General features: G+C 49.4%; 2 protein-coding genes across 9 annotated transcripts; one reads left to right on the forward strand and one right to left on the reverse strand.

Annotated features, from left to right (window-relative positions):
- Positions 1-763: 763 nt before the first annotated feature.
- Positions 764-15,091, forward strand: LOC121603656 (F-box only protein 11). 8 transcript variants are annotated; one of them, XM_041932717.1, is made up of 7 exons: positions 764-973; positions 2,834-3,467; positions 6,394-8,778; positions 8,869-9,113; positions 9,201-9,381; positions 10,066-11,140; positions 11,216-15,091. In XM_041932717.1, exons 2-7 carry the CDS (start codon positions 3,377-3,379, stop codon positions 11,343-11,345), a joined length of 4,107 nt encoding a protein of 1,368 aa, XP_041788651.1. In that variant the 5' UTR covers positions 764-973; positions 2,834-3,376; the 3' UTR covers positions 11,346-15,091. The 8 variants fall into 8 exon arrangements, with proteins under 8 accessions (XP_041788651.1, XP_041788648.1, XP_041788649.1 ...); XM_041932714.1 differs by having other exon boundaries at positions 764-941; XM_041932715.1 differs by lacking the exon at positions 764-973 and adding an exon at positions 1,151-1,321.
- A 2,754-nt stretch (positions 15,092-17,845) lies between these two features.
- On the reverse strand, positions 17,846-19,977 carry LOC121589703 (adipocyte plasma membrane-associated protein-like). Its single transcript, XM_041908791.1, has 2 exons — positions 19,015-19,977; positions 17,846-18,947 (listed from the first exon to the last, which is right to left on the reverse strand). Exons 1-2 carry the CDS (start codon positions 19,325-19,327, stop codon positions 17,911-17,913), a joined length of 1,350 nt encoding a protein of 449 aa, XP_041764725.1. The 5' UTR covers positions 19,328-19,977; the 3' UTR covers positions 17,846-17,910.
- Positions 19,978-20,163: the final 186 nt, after the last annotated feature.

Below are 20,163 nucleotides of genomic sequence, written 5' to 3' on the forward strand. Positions count from 1 at the left end.
ACGTTTTTTTGATACAAAAAAAAATTCAGGTCATGAGATTTATATGATTTTCCCAAAAATCGCTTTTTCCATATAAACACATGCTTTTTAATTGAACTGTCGACCAACTATCGAGCGCTCAACTAAAAAGCATTCAACTATTGGATTCTGACTGTATTTCTATTGGAGGCAAAACCCTTATTTTTTGAAGATTTATTCTTATCATACTTTACACATCTATATATAAATTAACATTCATTAAAAGCATCATATTAAATCAGTTGGTTTGAAATATCTGGGCTGTTTTAAATAGTCTCATGCATGTACAAATCTGAATTGTACGGTCTAAATAACTGGGAAACTGAAATTCTTCTAATTTGAATTTAAAGCAACTTCATCGATTCAACGGTATCTAAATTAGCATGAATTCTGAGCTAGTGGCGCCATCTGTTAGATTATCTAAGACAAGCACCATTACGTCTCATTTCAACACGCTGGTAACTCACCTCAGCTTAGAAATGCACCAACAGAAGCTAATTCATCACGGAGAGATTTGCCCAATGCAACACATTCCTCGGTAATGAAACAATTGACAATAAGTCCATGTAATCAGTGATGAACTGCACATTTTTATCAGTTTTGGCTATTGCAAAATTAAGTGATAGTTTTCCAATCAACTTTGAAAAAACGATAATTCGAAGGCTTTAACTGTCAACGATTAGGAATGCGATTCAGCGCTTGTCAGCTCGCCATGACCATGATGGCGTGTGGTGCAGTGGTACGACCTGCCCAGACACACTTTGCCTTTGCTCGCTGAGAAAGGAGTTGTCCGTGTGCGAAAAATCTGTGGAAAATTATGCAATTTGCATCACGATTTTCGCACCGTACGCGGTCGTAAAGTGCGACAACGGGCGTCGGAAGATGTCGTGCGTGTGACTGTCGTGAAGTGTGGGCTCGAAACGGTAAATTAGTGGCCGAAAAATTGGTCTAAAAAGTAGTGTGTGGTAGATACGTTCTTTTTTTTGTTGGTATGGTGTATGTACGCTTGAGTGTGTATGCGTGTGCGTCAGAGTGAAGGGGAAGGAAGGAATGCTTGCATGAGAGCGTGGCTGCGCTGGTGTGTGTGTGTTTGTGTGTGTATATGTGTATGTGTGTGTGCGAGCGCATCGTGCGCAGCAAATGGTACAATTCATCTCGTTTTTCAATGTGTTCTCTCTTGCCGTTGTTCGTTCACCGTCCGTCGGTCGTGGTCGTGGATGTGAAAATTGTGTGGAAACAGCGCTCTGGTGCTGCTGCTAGGATGGATTGGTAAAGTCAGGATTGTTCATCAACAGCAGCAGAAGTAAGCGTCAAGGGGGGGAAGTGCTATGTCTGCATGAAGGGAGAAAGGATCCACATTAAAATCTCCCCGCTGCCTTGACGAAGCAAAGGTATTTTGCTGGATGAACGGTAGGGTGATTACGGTGGAGGGTAGCAGTGGAAGCAGCAGCAGCAGCAGCAGCAAGCCAGCAGCCAGCAGCCGGCGGAAGAAAACAGAGCCGAAAAGAGGGAAGCGGAGAAGAGCGCAGCTGTAAAAAAAGGAGAGCTGATTTAAACATTAAAAATGGCCGCATCGCAGGAACCACAACAACATTGTCACTGCAAACGTCATTGCCTGCTTTGAGCGAAAATCCATCTCACAGCCCACCACCACCGAGAAGCGCAGGCACAAATTCTCTTTGTTTGTGGCTGTGTGGCCGTGCGGTGCTGCCAAATAAAACAAAACGGAAACGCAGCAGCAGCGGCATTGGTTGTGTTGTAGAGAAACAAAAAAAAAAAGATAAAAAACAACGTACGCATTCAACGTTGTACACCAACCCGTGCGTGCCAATGGATTAAAAAGAGAAGGAAAAAAATAGGCCCAAAACCTCAGGGCAGACGGCGGCGGTGTAGCGAAAAAAATACACAAGGCAAATTATAAATGAGCACACGCAAAAAAAAAAACGCCAAGAAACAGGAAACACATATGCAAAAACTCCGTCATCAGCATCATTGTGTGTTGCGTGTGTGTGCGCGCGCGCTGGGCACAGGTACGCTGCCAACAAAGAGGAAGTGTGCGTGTGCGTGAAGCACTATCCTTTTTCCTATTGTGAATGGATTGTTTATTTTCTTCTTTATGTTCCCTATGTTGCAAACGCTCTCCCGTGCACAATACACACGTACACACACACGCTTGATGACGTCTGGGTGTACGCGGGTGTCGTCGTCTCCCCACACTCCCGGGAGGATTCCCTTTTTGGTTCCGTGCCATCGTTTGCTGCTTCGTTGCGATTTAGAGCCTGAAAACGGGGTCCCAGCAACCTTTGCTGCTGCCGATCATCCACACACTTTCACACGTGTTCGTGTGTACGTGCGTGCGTGTGTGCGGTGGAATTGGCTGCGGTTTTCCCGTGGTACAAGCAAAGGGATACACGACGCACGGTAGAGTCAATGGCATCGCAGCAGGTCGGGAAGCGCAATTATAATTAGGCACGCAACAAAGAAACCGTTCCGAATCTGTCTCCGTCTTCTGTGTCCTGCCCCTTTGCTTCGAGCTGCTAGAACCATCTACAAAACAAAGTTTTCTGCGGAGACCGTCTTTCTGGGAACATTTCCCTACTGCCGGAGCAAAACGTATCCTTTCTGTGCTGTGGTGGTTTGTGGTTAAAAGGCAGATGAGTGTGAACACTGCTGTACTCCGCTGGCATTATTGATTACAGCAGTGTGTCATCTATATATATACATATGTGTGTGTGTGTGTGTGTGTGTGTGTGTGTATTTGTGTGAGTGTTTCTATTTTTCTCAACCGTGTATTTTCTCTTCCCTCTTGCACCAGGCCACAGGACATAGGGCGCCCAAATACGTATACTATCCCGGCAGGTGTGTAAGATCGGGAGCTGGAGGTATTGCTGGCAGTGAAGTGGACTACCGAAATACACAGTGTTATATCCAATCACATCGCCAAGAATTCGAAGTTAAAAGTAAAGGGGAAAAAGCGCTACGGTACACCCTTAAAGTCATCGTCTCGAGCGCACAGTTTTCAGCCACAACAAACAAACACAAAAAATGCATCAATAGTCGTGCAACAAATTTAAAGGAAGTGGTGTGTGGCCGTCTCTTCCCCTCCCCTCACCCACAAAACCCCTTTTGCAGCCCCAGCTGTGTGTAACAGTGGCGAATTGTTGTGGCCGCTACTACTGCGACGAGGCAAACAACAACAACAAAAAAGGAAGCAATTTCAACCTCGGCTGAAGGAAAAATATTCGCGTAAAACACGCACTGCTGCTGCGTTTTTGGGTATCATCCCCCGTGTGTGTGTGTGCTTTTGTGTGTGTGTGTGAGATTGCGCTTCTTCCTTAACGCGCGTCAATCGAGCAAAATGCCGAGCGCTTCCTTCTCGTCGTCCCGATCGTACGTTCGCCGATCCCGGCGAAAGGGCAACCGAATACCGCTGCCATCGAGAACTTCCGGTAAGTAGCAGGTGGGAATATAAACCACAATAAAAAAAAAGTTTCAGAATTTTACTTTTTAGGATGTGAAAAACACTTTTTCCTCTTTCCTCTCACGCCGTGCTCTCCACATTCGTGTCGCACGGAATCGTGTTTTTTCCATATGGCACGGTGGATAGACGAGGTTGCTGTGGGATTCTCCTGTTGTTGCCTGCTCCATGGCCTGCTGTTGATGTGGAAAATGGAACGAAAGGAAAAACACACACACACAAACATGTAGAAAGAAAAGGGATGCTGTAAATGTTGCCCCCACCCGATAAGTGAAAAACGAACACAAGGTGGAAAATTGTATTATGCACACTCATATTTTTCCGCCACATGTTTTTAGTGTACTGCTCCAGCAGATTTTATTTTTTGCTGGTTTGCTTTGCTAGTATTGCGTTTGCACTGTGCCAAGTCTAGAATTGGCCTCTTCTCGCCGTGTGCTGCATCAGATTTGATGCTGCGACTAAAAGCATGTACCATGTGATCATTTTAATTGCTCCCATTCCTTTTTTCGTTTCGTTTATTAAAAAAAAATCTATGCTAAACAATAACTAATGTTATTGATTTTGTAGTAATTAAAATTGATTAATCAGGCGATGGTAAAAGTCCAACTCTTTTAATGCTAGCGACTTACCTAGCCTCCAGGGCAATAGCATTTTCCGTCACCATAGCCCTCCATTGCACTGAAGAAAAACATCCCTTGTGTCTTCCCCCTACTTGAAACTGTGCCGCTCTTCACCCCAAAACGCTTCAGTTTACGCTACATCCCATGGAAATGTGCTGGTGTTGCTGTGTGTGGGTACAAAACACCAGCAACCGAAAACGGCTTTTCCGAGCCCAAAATAATCAACACCAAGTGTGTGTGTGTATGTGTGCGCGCCCCAGTGCGTTTGTGTTTGCGTGTAAATGTGTAAACCCCGGTGCCAGCGAAGCAAATACGGAAAAACCTACCGGTGGAGGGTAACGGGTAACAAAACGGAAAAAAGAACTAGAAAATTTATTCAAATGATTGAACCGTTTTTCCTCCCCCTCCCCCCCCCCCACCACTTTCACTTTCACGAGCAATTCCCCGTGTGCGTCGTGTGTACAGTTAGCCGGCGGTGGTTGGATGCCGTTAAAGCGATATTGCGGAGGGGAGGTTCCGGTATTTCGGGCGGGGGGTGGGTGCGTGCGATGTTGCTGCTGCTGTGGCCTGCCAATGGGGGAGGAGGTAATTCTTGCCTTTACCGCTACCCGGGTGTGCCCTGTTTCAGCCCGTGATTGCAAAATCATAAGTGGAGCTATGAATGTTTAGTGATTGGTTCCGCTAATCCGGCATTCTACATGTGCATGTAATAAAGGCTGCACAGTTGTGTACTACTTTACTGCACATCAGATGAGTATGATTTTGTTGTGTTATTGTAATAACAACCAGCTTAATATATTCGTTTATTTTTAGCTTCACCTGCAAGTTGTCCTAATACGTCAGCAAGAGATGAAATCTGTGCGAAACACATACGCAGGGCATGGGGCGATGGGGGGACGGCCGACGGGGATTAATAACTGTTTGTCATAAAAATGGCTTAAGCACACCCGCGGTCTGCGAAACACACAGCACGACGCGACGGATCTAAATCTGCACGCATTTTAAATTTAGAGCTGCAACGGCAATAGTAACGAACCGAACCCTGTTGGCTGTGGTGCATCCTTTTTGCCTTGTTTTTGCCATCTTTTTTGGGGCTTCGAAAGGAAATGCTTTTCGCTAGCGGAAGTATTGAAGACTGTTGTAAAAGCGGTAGTGGATTGAGTTGTAAAAAAACACATTCGCATATTCCGCCCGTTGGTAATTATTAACATGGCTGGTTTTAGCTCGAATGAAGTAGTTAGTGTGCACAATGTAAGCCCTTTGCTACCTTTTAGGGTTTGCTCTCGCCACAGCTTTAGCGTTTGCTAGGCTCACGAAACGTGGGGCCTGTGTATCATTATTAATAGCTTCCGGAGAGTGAGCAAAGGGGGCAAAGGGCCACCGTCGTACTATAAACGCACTCACGCACGTTCACACCCCTCGAAACATGGGATTCTGACAAACACGGCGCAATGCAAGCGCATACACCACATACACACACACAGACAGCAACACGAATGAGATGCTGTGCGCCGTGCGGTCGTCGTCTTCAGGGGGGGGGGGGGTGGAGTGTTCCCCACCAACTCGTGCGAAGGTGGGAGGTGGTCTACCGGAAAGAAACTGTGTGGGCGCACGGAGAACACCATCTTCGGACCCCGCTGGTCGGTTTTTGTGTGTGTACAGAAATAAATTCTAACTACTGAAGAAGGGCGCAATCTCTCTCTCTCTCTCTCTCCGTCGTCGTCTCCATCGTTTGACGGTATTCATACGTTTTCCCTTTCCAAAAAAACGTGCATACGGCGGTAAGGGGTGGGAAAAGGAGGTCGAACAGACTGAAAATATCCCTCCCGACACGACATTTTTCCATCGGAGGAGGATCGTCGGATAAATTGGTCGCCGCGGCGGCGGTGTAGATCACTTTCTCCCGAACGCGACGGTGTTTTGCTCGATCGCGCCATCCCGGTACACCCTCCAAACCGCTTCAGTCCAGTCTAGGAGGAAGTAATGAGGACGATGAACGACCAGAAACCGGAGAGGAATGTCACCGCTGGCAGAGATGTCCCGTGGGATGATGTTATTTTAATCCAAAAAGGAAATAATTGCTGTTAGGGGAAATTGGTCTATCATTTCACCAATGTTCTATCCAATGTTCTTACACAGATTCAGAATCGTCAGGCTAACTTTTGAAGAGTAATTTTTTGTTGTGCCTTTGTTTGTATGACTTCAAAATGGTTAAATTCTGTGTACTAATAATAGGCCACCTGAAAACTAATACTACTCTCTTCTCTCCCTTTCCAGCAATCTGCGAACAGAACATTCCAGCACCGAACGTCGGTGCAGCCTTGTCGTCCAATGGCGGTGGCAGCAGTGGCGGAGCGGGCAGCGGACCGGCCGTGACGGCCGCAGCCCCACCCACAGCCGGCACCGGGCCCACGACTGCCGTGAGCACCACAATCAACAGCACCACCACTAGCAGTACCTCCGTCAGCTCGTCCGCATCCAACGCTCCTTCCACGTCCTCGTCCGCGTCGTCTTCGGCCACGTGCTCATCGTCCGCATCGACAAGCTCCTCCTCAACGGCACTAGCGACAGGCGGTAGCAGTGCGACTTCCATCAACGGCATCATGTCCGTTGCATCCTCGTCCTCCTCCTCGACCACCTCATCCTCGTCCATGATGGCGCCGCCCCCCGGTGTCTGCCAATCGGCGGCAGGGATGGCCGGCTTCGGTGGCGGCAGCTTCAGCGCCAGCTCCACAACCAACGCGGAGCTCGTCGGTCCACTGGGGATGGGCTGCGGTTCCGGTGCCGCTGGAACCTCGTCCTCCACGACCACCTCGTCGCAGTGTCTGTCGGCGATATCGGCTTCACTGTACGCGATCGTCGGAACGGGCACTACTGGGGCTGCTTCCTCATCAGGAGCCGCTACGTCGTCGTCCGCGTTCGGCGGCACTTCCTCCTCCACTTCCATATCAGGGACGGCCGGAGTGGCGGGCACGTCGACGTGCGGATTGGCCGGCCCCGTATCCTCTGTGACACTGTCGGAGGTGAAGCAGAGCTCCAACTCGCCATACGATCTGCGCAAAAAGACCCCACTGACGGCGCACGACTCCGCCAGCGGTGGTGGAACAGGTGGAGGAGGAGGTGGTGGTGGAGGAGGAGGAGGCGGATGGTTAGCAGGAGGAGGAGGAGGAGGGGGAGGAGGAGGCGTGGGTGGTGGTAACGGTCCAGCAACGTCTACCTCGTCCACGGCATCGTCCTCCGGTGCGTTGGCAGGCAACTCGTCGTCGGCCGGATGTTCCTCGTCCAGTGCAGGCTCGTCCGCACCGTTCGGCCTAGGATGTGGCGTGGCATCTTCCTCCTCAGCTAGTATTAGTGGCAACAACTGCTCGCCAGCTGGCAGCGGCGGCAATGGCGGCAATCTGCTCCTTCACCATCACCATCACCATCAGTCGCAGCAACAGCAGCAACAGCAGTATCAGTCCTCGGGCGGGTACGATCCGAACGCGGCCGCCTACATGCTGCCGGCCCGCAAGCGTCCCCGGCGCACGTACTCGAACAGCAACGAGGTCGGCACGTCGATGGCAGCGGCCACCATGCCCCAGCAGCCGACGGCGGCGGCCGCCGCACTGCTAGCCGCGACGGGCGGCGGCTCGTCCGCCTCCTCCTCCGTTGCCTGCCGGCCGGCGGCGACCGCGGCCGTGGTGGCGCTCACCTCCCCGGCCACCCCGTCGCCGCCGATGGCGACCGCGTCGGTGGCGATGGCGGGCACGATGTGCATGCAGTCGGCGGCCCACTACCTGCAGTACGAGATGCCGGACGAGGTGCTGCTCACGATCTTCTCCTACCTGTACGAGCAGGACCTCTGCAGGGTGGCGCTCGTCTGCAAGCGCTTCCAGACGATCGCGAACGACAAGGAGCTGTGGAAGCGCCTGTACCAGAACGTGTACGAGTACGATCTGCCGCTGTTCAACCCGGAGCCGTGGAAGTTTGTGTTCGTGAAGCCGGACGAGGCGGACTACGCGAACCCGTGGAAGGAGAGCTTCCGGCAGCTGTACCGGGGCATACACGTGCGGCCCGGCTACCAGGACCGGCGGTACCAGGGGCGCACGATCGCGTACTTCAACACGGTGCAGGGTGCGCTGGACTATGCGGACGAGAAGAACACGGCCGGCGGCAACAGTGGCGGCACAGCGGCGGGCGGCAACAGCGGCGGCAGTAACGGTGGCGCTAGCGGGAACGGAAACAATGGTATGGGCGGTAACAACAACAACAACAATAGCAATAACAACAACAACAACGGTGATGATATCGGAGCAGCCGCTGGAGGAGCGGCGACCGCCGGTGCCGGAGGTGTAGCAGGCGTGGGTGAGACGCTGCTGTCCGGTAGCTTAATATTCCTGCACAGCGGCACGTACCGGGGCGAGTTCCTGGTGATCGATTCGGACGTGGCGCTGATCGGGGCGGCCCCGGGCAATGTGGCCGAGTCGATCATTCTCGAGCGGGAGTCCGAATCGACGGTGATGTTTGTGGAGGGCGCCAAGCATGCGTACGTCGGGCATATGACGTTAAAGTTTTCGCCGGACGTTACGTCAACGGTCCCGCACCACAAGCACTACTGTCTGGAGGTGAGCGATAACTGCAGCCCCACGATCGATCACTGCATCATCCGGAGTACATCGGTTGGTAAGTGTATATACTGTCTCTCGCATCGATCGGTATTGGGCACCGTGAGCACCGTTGACCGATTTGTCTCCTTCCCTTTTCTACGTACAGTTGGAGCCGCTGTTTGTGTGAGCGGCGTCGGTGCCAATCCGCTGATCAAGTACTGCGACATCAGCGACTGCGAGAACGTGGGCCTGTACGTGACGGACTACGCGCAGGGCACGTACGAGCACAACGAGATCAGCCGGAATGCGCTGGCCGGCATCTGGGTGAAGAACTACGCTAGTCCAATCATGCGCGAAAATCACATCCACCACGGGCGCGACGTGGGCATCTTTACATTCGACAATGGCATGGTACGCTGGCCGTCGCTTGTGCCCCTTTCTCTGTCGCTTGCTCTAACACACGTTCCTGTTTTCTTGTTTTCCATTTCCCGCCTCCAGGGTTACTTTGAGAAGAATGACATCCACAACAACCGAATAGCGGGCTTTGAGGTGAAGGCGGGCGCCAACCCAACCGTGGTCAAGTGCGAGATACACCACGGCCAAACCGGTGGCATCTACGTGCACGAGAACGGGCTGGGCCAGTTTATTGAGAACAAAATCCATTCCAACAATTTTGCGGGTAAGTTCAAGCGGGCACAGGAAGATAATATGGGGTTTGCTGTAGTGTAATCAAGTCCGGCTACCTCCAAATTTTTTCTGGAATCGATTCCGGATAGGTCCGGCAGGTCTAGAATCAGATTCCGAAATCGGCTCCGGAATTGGAATCGACTCCGGAATTGGAATTGACTCCGGAATCGGAATCAGTTCCGGAATCAAAATCGGCTCCGGAATCGGAATTGACTTCGACTTCGGAGTCGGTATCGGCATCTCCATAAGCATAGGCATTTGGATCCAATGATGATTCGTATGGTCCGTGATGGTCCGTTCTGGAGTTAATTCTGATTCCGTTACCGGGGCAAATTGCGATTAACAGTTCGAATCCGATTCCGGAGCCGATACCAGAGCCAATTCCAATCGCGGAATCGGCTACGAAATCGACTATGGAATCGGCTCCGGAATCGGATCCGGAATCGGATCCGGAATCTGCTCCGGAATTGGCTCCGGAATCGGTTCCGGAATCGACCCCAGAATCGGAATCGGTTCGAACATCGAAATCGGCTCTGAAATTGATTCCGAACACGGAAATCGGTAGGCCCCGCGAGAAACGGGTAGGCCCGATTCCGAGCTCCCAGCACTAGTTTGCTGTGACAAGCAATCCGATTCATTGACCCGTAATTTGTGTCTACCACTTCCCCGTGCACAGGTGTGTGGATTACGTCGAACAGCAATCCCACGATCAGAAAGAATGAGATCTACAACGGGCACCAAGGCGGCGTGTACATCTTCGGCGAGGGGCGCGGACTGATCGAGCACAACAACATCTACGGCAATGCGCTGGCCGGCATACAGATACGCACGACGAGCGATCCGATCGTGCGGCACAACAAGATCCACCACGGCCAGCACGGCGGCATCTACGTGCACGAGAAGGGGCAGGGACTGATCGAGGAGAACGAGGTGTACGCGAACACGCTGGCGGGCGTGTGGATCACGACCGGCAGCACGCCGGTGCTGCGGCGGAACCGCATTCACTCGGGCAAGCAGGTCGGCGTGTACTTCTACGACAACGGGCACGGCAAGCTGGAGGACAACGACATCTTCAACCATCTGTACTCGGGCGTGCAGATTCGCACCGGCAGCAATCCGGTGATACGGGGCAACAAGATCTGGGGTGGCCAGAACGGTGGCGTGCTGGTGTACAACGGGGGGCTCGGGCTGCTCGAGCAGAACGAAATCTTCGACAACGCGATGGCGGGCGTGTGGATCAAGACCGACTCGAACCCGACGCTGCGGCGGAACAAGATCTACGACGGGCGGGACGGTGGCATCTGCATCTTCAACGGAGGCAAGGGCATCCTGGAGGAGAACGACATCTTCCGCAACACGCAGGCGGGCGTGCTGATCTCGACCCAGAGCCACCCGGTGCTGAAGCGCAACCGGATCTTCGACGGGCTGGCGGCGGGCGTCGAGATCACCAACAACGCGACCGCGACGCTCGAGTACAACCAGATCTTCAACAACAAGTTCGGCGGTCTGTGCCTGGCGAGCGGCGTGCAGCCGATCGTGGGCGGGAACAAGATCTTCAACAACCAGGACGAGGTGGAGAAGGCGGTGTCGGGCGGGCAGTGTTTGTACAAGATTTCGTCCTACACCTCGTTCCCGATGCATGATTTCTACCGCTGCCATACGTGCAATACCACCGATCGCAACGCAATCTGTGTGAATTGCATCAAAACGTGCCACTCCGGTCATGACGTTGAGTTTATACGCCATGATAGGTAAGTGTGTGTGTGGGTGTATGTTTGGTTTGTTTTAGAAGATGCTAAATGTGCGAATCTTATCGTTTGTTTCAGATTTTTCTGCGACTGCGGTGCCGGTACGCTGACCAACCAGTGCCAGCTACAGGGCGAACCGACGCAGGACACCGACACGCTGTACGATTCGGCGGCGCCGATGGAATCCCACACGCTGATGGTGAATTAGAATCGCCCAGGGTGCGTGCAGTGTGCAGAAACACATTTCTCGGGCCGAACGAAACAACACAACAGTGTGTACAGAAGGATAACAGTGTTTTTTTTTCTAAAAGGATTACGGTGAATAGCGGCTTGCCTCCGCCTTTGCTCCGTCGCCTTGTCCGTCGTGCACTGGAAAATGGAACTGTTCTGCTGATATCGATCACTTTAAAAAAAATCACGGCAATCACTTTAAGTAAGGGAGCCAAGGTTCCCGCCGACCCGGTACACTTGATGGTACACACCCTGGCGGTGGCCACCAATACATACGCGGGGTTGGCGCGCACATGGTTCGAAGCAATTGCGCAGCGTAATTAAGCGATAGTATTTTACTGTGTAAGGTTTTTTTTTTAAGGGGGGACAATTCATACGGATTTAAGGGGATGTTTGTGCGCTCGTGTATGTGTGTGTGCGTGTCGGTATGTGTGTTTGCGTGTATGTGTGCGTCGTGTGTAAGCTCCTATATCTCGTGTCTGTGCTTGCGGCCATTTCAGTTTGTACGTGTGTGTGCGTCATTAGTAGTGTGTGTGCGTTGAGCGACTTTGTGTGTGCGTATGTGTGCTGTACGTGTTGGAAAAGACACGAAATTTTCCCCTGTTTTGAGGTAGTGCTCGTTTCACACACAGTAAACCATGAAAAATGCAAACACACCCCCAGCCAATGCAAATGCCGCCTAGGAGAAAGGGTCCACTGCAGAGGGGTGGTCCAGCAGAGGGATCGCACGGAGGGATTACAAGTATTATTGTGCGTTAGTTTAGTTGCTGTGCGAATATAGACTAATATCGTGTCCTCGTTCTGGTGGCTCGGATTGTGCAACTGATTTGGCCGGTACCTTTTCAGTGCTTTCTACTACTACACGCTACACACCTGCAGACGAAATCAATCTTGTCCAATGCAATCGAAGCAAATTGATATTAATTGCCACCTCCACTGGCTTGGGGGAAAGAGTTTTGGGGCAGCAGTTCCGGCGTGGTTGTCCCACCCCAGACCCCCGGATTCGGGTGGATCATCCTGCTCACAGTCATATCATCATTACACTACTCATACTGTAAGCTTAAGCCATTCTCTGCTACGATACGGCAGCTCTCGGAAGGAATCGCTTCCTTTTCGCCTGTTCCTTTTATTTTGCGTGTTTTGTTTCGTGGAGCGCTTTCGTCCAGCGGAAGCATTACTCCTCCGCCATAAATCGTTCGGTGTGTGAAGATTGGATTAGTTAAGGTTATCTTGTTATAGTTAGTACGAAACACAGGGCAAGCAGCTGCTTGCTAGCCGAGCTGTTGCTGCTGCTGCTGCTGCTGTAGACTGGCATATACATTTAACTTTTCATTTGCTTTTTATTTCTTTCTTTGCTGTCTCACTTTACTTACCGGCACAAAAAAGGGAATAGCTAGCCTTTCATTGCTCGTAAAAAGACTGTTTTAACCCGGCAATTCGTACGTTCGTTTGCATCTTCCCGGAAAATCAAATCGATGGCAATCATATTTACACCATGAAGTGGAACTTCTTCTCGCAAAAAAAAATTCTCCTTCCTGCACAAATTAAAAGGATGCATATTTTCCTCTCCCGGCAGCTCTTTAAGACACTTCCCGTTCAGTGTGTCTCGTGGGACAGGTTTTAGTGCACAAAAAGGAAACACAAAAGGAACCCCTTTCTAAGTTTAACTACTAATTTACAAGTACAAACACACACACACACACTGCTGCAAGATGGTGTTTTCAGAATGACAGATATGCTGAACGTACCGAAGCAAAAGGACTCCCCCGGACTCCACAAATTCAAACATACACACACACACACACATGCAAGTTCAAAGAGAATCCGAGATGGTGGAGCCGAAGAGCATACAATCCCGCGTCCCAGTGCATTTATCTGTGTTAGTACAGGATCTTATCGTATGATTCGTGATCGTATTTCTATTATTGTATTTCACCTATACGGTATATATGTTAAAGCTAATCTCTAAATTATAGTCACGCGTCGCGCTTATCCATCTCCTCTCTCGTGTTTGTCCTTTCCCCTCGTTTCCCACCTCTTCACTCCCTCTCGTCTGCTCCTGTATGATATTATTGTGTGCTCGCTGTAGTGCTCGCTCGTGTGACCCACATGTGGGGGGTTTATTTTTTTGAAAGCACGGCCGACGATTGATAGAGCAAAATGATAGAGATAAATGTGAGGAAAAACACGAAAAACAAAAGAAAAAAAAACAAACAAACTCAGCAGCATGATACAATTAGAGTAATGAGAAGAAAGAGAAAAAAAAAACATTAAGGCAGGCGCTTGATAAAACAAAACAAAAAAACAAAAAACTCACACGTAAAATCGAATGTATGTTTTCAGATGCTTTTGTTTGTTTTCTTTTTTAAATACTGTGTTACAATAATGAGTTTAGTTTAAGTGTCTGTCTATCTGTAGTCATTGGTCAACCCCGGGTGCAGATTGAACCTTCTTCTAATGCCCTGACCCCCCCCCCCTCCCCATCCAACACACAAACTGCTTTTGGTACATCGTCTACATAATCGTACTTGTAATTGGAATCGAGCGTGATTGTGCGTGTGTATGTGTGTGTGTGCGTGTATGTGTGTGAGAGTGTGTCTTTAGAGCGTGTACTCTTTTAAACAAATTCCATGTGTTTAGCGTCTTAATTTAGTAAAAGGGTGGGGGGTGGGGGAGCTTTTTAGGCCCACGATCGGTCGAATGATGAGGGAATTGAGAGATGAAGCAGGGAGGGATGAAGGGTAAGGGAATATGTGTGCGTGCGTGTGTGTGTGTGTGTGTGTGTGTGTCGTTGTAATTGTATAAATTATTATCACGCGTGTATCGTCGTTTAGGTTAAAACACTTTTTTTATTATTATTATTAGATCTATAGTTTACCACCACTCGGCGCTCTCATTTTATTACGTTAGGAAGAAAAAAAACACATATTTATAGGACCGAATTATAGTTTTAATAACAAAGCCGCGTAACAAATGTACGTATATTATACACGCCCCACACAGACACACTATTGGACAAATGGCGCGATCAAATTCTACCGTAGGGCGGTAGCGCCTACTCCCGGGCGTGCGTGCACTGCAAGAGCCTTGCCCCATGCCATCATCCTTCCCGCGGCACACGTGTACACGGATTGTCTCTCTAAAAACAAAATGCTACAAACACAGCTGCGTGTGTGTGTGTGTGTGTGTATTAATATTTTATTTCTTGGTAGTGTAAGTCTCTCGCAACATAACAAAACACACGCGTGCCGTAGTCGCAATGATGGATGGATGGATGGATGGGTGCGGGTGCAACAAACCACTAGTGTGTACGCTCTGGAGCGCGCGTGCTACTAAATGGCCTACTAGGAGTAGGATCGTTCGCAGTATGTGTTTTTGGAAAGTATGCTACAACAACAACAACAAAAGGGATAACTTTATTATCGATTCATTTTTAATGCCTATATAAAGTACAGTTGTATGAGAATTTTGAGTTTTGTTTTGTTTTTCTTTTCTATTGATTGGGAAATGGTGGGGCGGTGTTGGGAATTTTTTTTATGTTTTATTTCCGTTTTTTTTTCTCTCCATCCAGGTTCGGGAAAGCAAGAAACAGATTGAAAGAAAATGAAATTGAAAAAAAAACCGAACATAACACGCTGGAATGAGCAAAGAGGGGAGAGGTGCACAACACACACAGTATTATCACCAGTAATCTCTTCTCGCCATGTGTAACCGGTCTGGGGAGAAGAACCAATCGCCAATTCTCCCTCTATTCTCGAACGAACCAAAAAAAAAAAACACACAAGGCAGCGCAAAACGGGGAAGTTTGATCAGCGATTAGCGTTAAGACAAGCAATAAGCAATTCACTATCATCGGATACGATCGATTTAAAACATATAGACATGTAGGGGCAACATACATATTTACATATATAAAAACATTAAAAAAATATACATATATGTCACATCGCACACAGGAAACGATGCTAATGGAAGCTATTTTGATTTAACGAAGTTAATACATGAAAACGAGGGGGAAGAATAGTACACCAGAAAAGAAGCAGCGCGCAATCGATCGATGATGGATGGAATGATGATCGTACAATTAGGAAACGCGATCGTTTCTTTTCGTACTCGATGAGGGAAACAAATGACATTGAATGTTCCAGCTCTCCAGAACTTGACGGATATACGAAAAGCTTAGAAACCAGTAAATACTATCAGCATATTGGAAGACGGGTGCAACAAAATCATTCTCAAACCTTTTGGTTCGTTGCGTTGCTTGACTGAACAAAATAAATTAACACACACACACACACACACACACACACACACACACACACACACACACACACACACACACACACACACACACACACACACACACACACACACACACACACACCACACCACACACACACACACACACACACACACACACACACACACACACACACACCACACACACACACACACACACACACACACCACACACACACACACACACACACACACAGAGAGACACATCCACACTTCGGTACTAATTTATGCAACGCGGGTCTCTCGTACTAATGTTAGAAATATAGTAAACAAAACAAAACAAAAAAAATCCATGTCAGTTACACTAATGCACCAATGCAGAGAGAGAGAGAGAATGCTGCAGCTAACAAACGCTATCCACAACTGTGTAAATACAACTCTTCGTTAGAGATAGTGAATTAAATCTATCACAATGTGCGCAATATCACCAAATTTTAATTGAACGGGTGGATGGAAAGCGAATTGTGAACCGGACCCCGGAAGTATTACAAATCCACTAAAAAACAGAACTACAATGCAATGTCCAAAATCTCTGTCTCTTTTACTCCCTCTCTAACACACTATCTTTCGCGGATTTTCTAAACTTCCTTCCTCCCTTTTCACCTGTAATTGTAAATGTGAAGGGAATGTGTATTTTTTGTTCGTTTGTGTGATAGGAAGCGAGTATCCTTATCCCAAAAAAGTTCTTACAAAGATTAGTGGTGCGGAATTAGTGTGAGCGTAAGAAGCATGGTAGCGTATTAATCCATCACATTAAGAAGCACAATTGGCGTTCCGAGTGTAGGAATTGCGATAAAAATAAACCCCGTTTAGAGTCAAAGGACACTGGACTGAACGACGGAATATAATCGCGCGGAACCCTATTTGCAACTCGTTGTGGTGTGTAACACGCACAGAATATAAAGGAAAGTTTGGCGTTTTTTAAACTCTAATAAACTCCCCCAATAGCTCGCCCCTAATGCCCCTTCCAAATTCATACAAAACACAATAACTTGCATGGGAAATTAGAAAGAAAAAGCACACACTTTGGAAGTTTGCAATTTAGGGAAGAAACAACAATTCGCTTCGGTACCGCATTCATATGGGGAGAAAAACCCTGCAAAAAAAAATGATGTTTTGAGCGCAAAAGCGAACAATTGATGGGGCAGTAAACAAGTACACTAAACTAAACTACCGAAACTAAACTACTACTAATCATAACGAGCGGAAGGAGGAAAGCACGTGGTGCGCAAAACCGAACACGTGCTAGTAACGGAAATTCGTAACGAACGGATGCGCATGTGGTGCAAAGAAATATCTTACACAAAAAAGAATGGAAAGTAGTTAAGCTTATAACAATATAAAAAGGAAACAAAATATTACCATTTGCGCGGTGGGTGTGGCGACAGACAGATCTCGCGTCGGCGACAGAGCCTCTCCAAAGCAGCCAACAATTTAAGAGAGAAGAAAGAGATAGAGGATGGGGGGAGAGAGAGAGAGACAGAACGCCAGACTCAACAGCAAGACTTGATATAGTAGAATTAAACAAAAAACGAAAGAAAACTGATAAGGAAAGAAGGGAAAACGCTAACGCCAGGCATTTGAGACGGTAGGAGAGGAAAAATCGCTCTAATTGATCATTATTATAAAAAAAACTAATGGGAAGGTGTGATTGATTAAATTGTGTTTATTTGTGTGTCTGATGAATATTTAAAGAACAAAAGTAAAATCAATAAAAGAAGAAGAAAGAGAAGAAGAAGAAGATGCAAAAGAAAAAGAAAAAAGAGAAGAATAGGAGGAGAAAAAGAAACACAAGAAGAAAAAGAAAAAGAAGAAGAAAAGGAAAAAGGAGAAGAAAAAGAAAAATAGAAGAAGAAGAAGAGAATCATGTTGCAAACTAGTAACAAAGATAAAAGCAAGAGAAAGCTGTAAAAGAAAACCGAAAAAAGCCTATGGGTAAATGAAACAGCATTAATAAAATCGTACGTCTTAAGAAAAAAGAGAGAAAAATGCCGAACAGAAGCAGAACCAGACCAGCTCCTACCAGTAGCGTAGGAGAAAGCGAGGATAAAAGGAACGAAGAAAAGGGAGAGAAGAATGAGGTATAAGCAAAGCAGAAAATAAAACCAACAACCAAACAACACAACACAACAAAACTGATATTTATAAACTAAAGGAAAGCGAAAACTTAAATAAATGTAAATTGTACTTGGTTCGAGTTTTATTGCAAACGAGCTCGAGTTCCGGAAAGAAGTCCCCCTATTCTACAGTTCCTCCCTAGGGGGCGCTTCGGTCGCGCGTTGCTTTCGTTCCACTTTCCCGCCCTTCAGCACGGCCAGCGTGTCGGGCGTGAGCTTCACCCGTCCCAGCCACTGGTTGACGGGCGAGCCGAGCAGCAGCTGGTCCGTCCCGGGGACAGGTACGGCCTGCGAGATGACATGGCTGGACGTGTCGTCGTTGTGCAGTGCCAGCACGATATTACCCTCCCAGTCCATCCGCAGCACGGTACCACGGTCCGGGAACAGTGGCACCAGCCCCCCGAGGTGGCCAATATGATGCGTCACCCAGAGCGCAAAGTCACTGCCGGTCGCGTCGTACCACAGCCGGAACGGGGCCTCCACCAGCACGAACAAACGCACCAGCAGCCGGCGCAAGTTCGGGAACGGTGCCAGCATACCGACGAACGAGGGATTGCTCTCGTCGGCAGCGATGACCAGCCCGACCCAGAACCCGGTCGCATCGCCGTTCAGATTGTCCACCGCACCGGGCAACCCGTCGGCGAACACGTCGTGCGTGCCCGCCTTCGGTCCCTTCAGATAGTACCGCCGGATCAGCTGACCACCGAGCTCGCCGACCAGCACGAAGCTTTCGTCCGGGCTGAGCACGACACCGTTCGCACCGTACACCTCGTCGATCAGGACGCGGCTCCTGCCCTCGGCACGGGAGTAGTGCAGCAGCCGGCCGGACGGATTGCACAGCACCGCCTGGATCGCGTCCTCGAAGATAAAGTCGGACGCCGTGTCCGACCAGTAGAAGTCGCCGTTGCGCGCGACCGCCACCCCGTTCGGGATGTTCGGTTGGCGGGTGCGCAGCTTTCGGGCCGCTTCCGACGACGAAGACGATTGCTCTCGATCCTCCACGATGATGGCTTTGTCCTTCGGGACGAGCAGCTTCTTGTCGCCCGTTTTAATGTGCACCTGCCAGATGCCGAGGTACGGGTCGGCCACGATGAGATTGTTCCCTTTCGTATCGAAATCGAGCCCCAGCGGCCGTCCGCAGATCCGTTCCGAGTAGGTGCCGACTGAGAAAACGGGAACCGCATTAACTAACCTGTTCCAACGCTCATTCGCTCGTCATCCAACACTTACCACAGTCCGGCCCGAGCTTGGCCACCGTGCGCACCGAGCCCTGGTCGCCCAGCTCCAGTATCTTGCCACCGTAAACCGTAACGTAGGTAGCGTTACCGCGCACCGCAATCCCTTCCGGCTGCTGGAGGCCGCCCTCGTGCAGCCGTTCCGCTCCGTTAAGCAGCTGGTTCGGGGCCAGCACGCCGGCCAGCGGTCGGGCCGGCACGATGCTGATCGGCCTGAACGGGAACACCGTTTTCGGCGGCAGGCCAGGCAGAACGGCTATCAGCAACAGCACCACGCCCGTCTTGAACAGCTTACTCTTCAGTCCCATCTTTTTTTTCCAGAAAGAGGGTAAAGATTTGCCAAAGCGGGGTTTTTCTTTCTTCCACTGACACTATGCTTTGTCCACACACTTTGTCCACCACCAGCCGAAATGTGGTCACACTTTGTATTGCTTTAGAAAAAAAAAGTAATAATTTCCAGTCCGCGAGCGTTCGCGTCCGTTACGTTCGGTGGTGCGTTTGCGTATAAGTGCACAATGCTTACGCCAAATCGGTCGGTCGCGCGAACGGTACGCGCAAGAGATGTTTATTTCGAACGAATTACATCACCCGCTGTGCGCTGCGTTGTGGTTGTGTGTGGGATAAATAATCAAATCCAAATCGCCTCCACGATTGAACTGTATAGACTGACTGCCTGACACCGAATCGCCGTCGACGAGAGGATCGCGCTGTAATGGTTCAACGGAAGAGGGTAGAAGCTTTTGTGGGTGGTCGATTAACGCAAACCAAGAAACTTCCGTGGTAGTAGTGGTGGTGTTGGTGCGTGCGTTTGTTGCTGTAATGTGTATTGGGGTGGAGGTTAAGCCAGGTTCTTGGTTACCAGACCACGAAGGAAAGTGGTGTCGAAGCGGATCGAAGAAGGCGACGATCGGTCCTATACACGTAGCTTCAAGACGATGAGGTGTTCGTCGACAGACGAGAGGACGTTTTGTGTTCGACACTCCTGGCACCCAGAACGGGTTGGCTTTGCGCTGCATTGCACGCGTAAGCTATCCACGGGGTAACCGAACCGAAGAAGCAGCAGGTGTGTGTGTGTGCGTGCGTGTTTCTTCCTTGCGTTCCCTTTTGTTGCGTACATCCTCTTTGCATCCCTCCCCTCTCATGC

Source organism: Anopheles merus, chromosome 2R (assembly GCF_017562075.2).
Source record: "Anopheles merus strain MAF chromosome 2R, AmerM5.1, whole genome shotgun sequence".
In the NCBI taxonomy this organism is placed as follows: domain Eukaryota; kingdom Metazoa; phylum Arthropoda; class Insecta; order Diptera; family Culicidae; genus Anopheles; species Anopheles merus.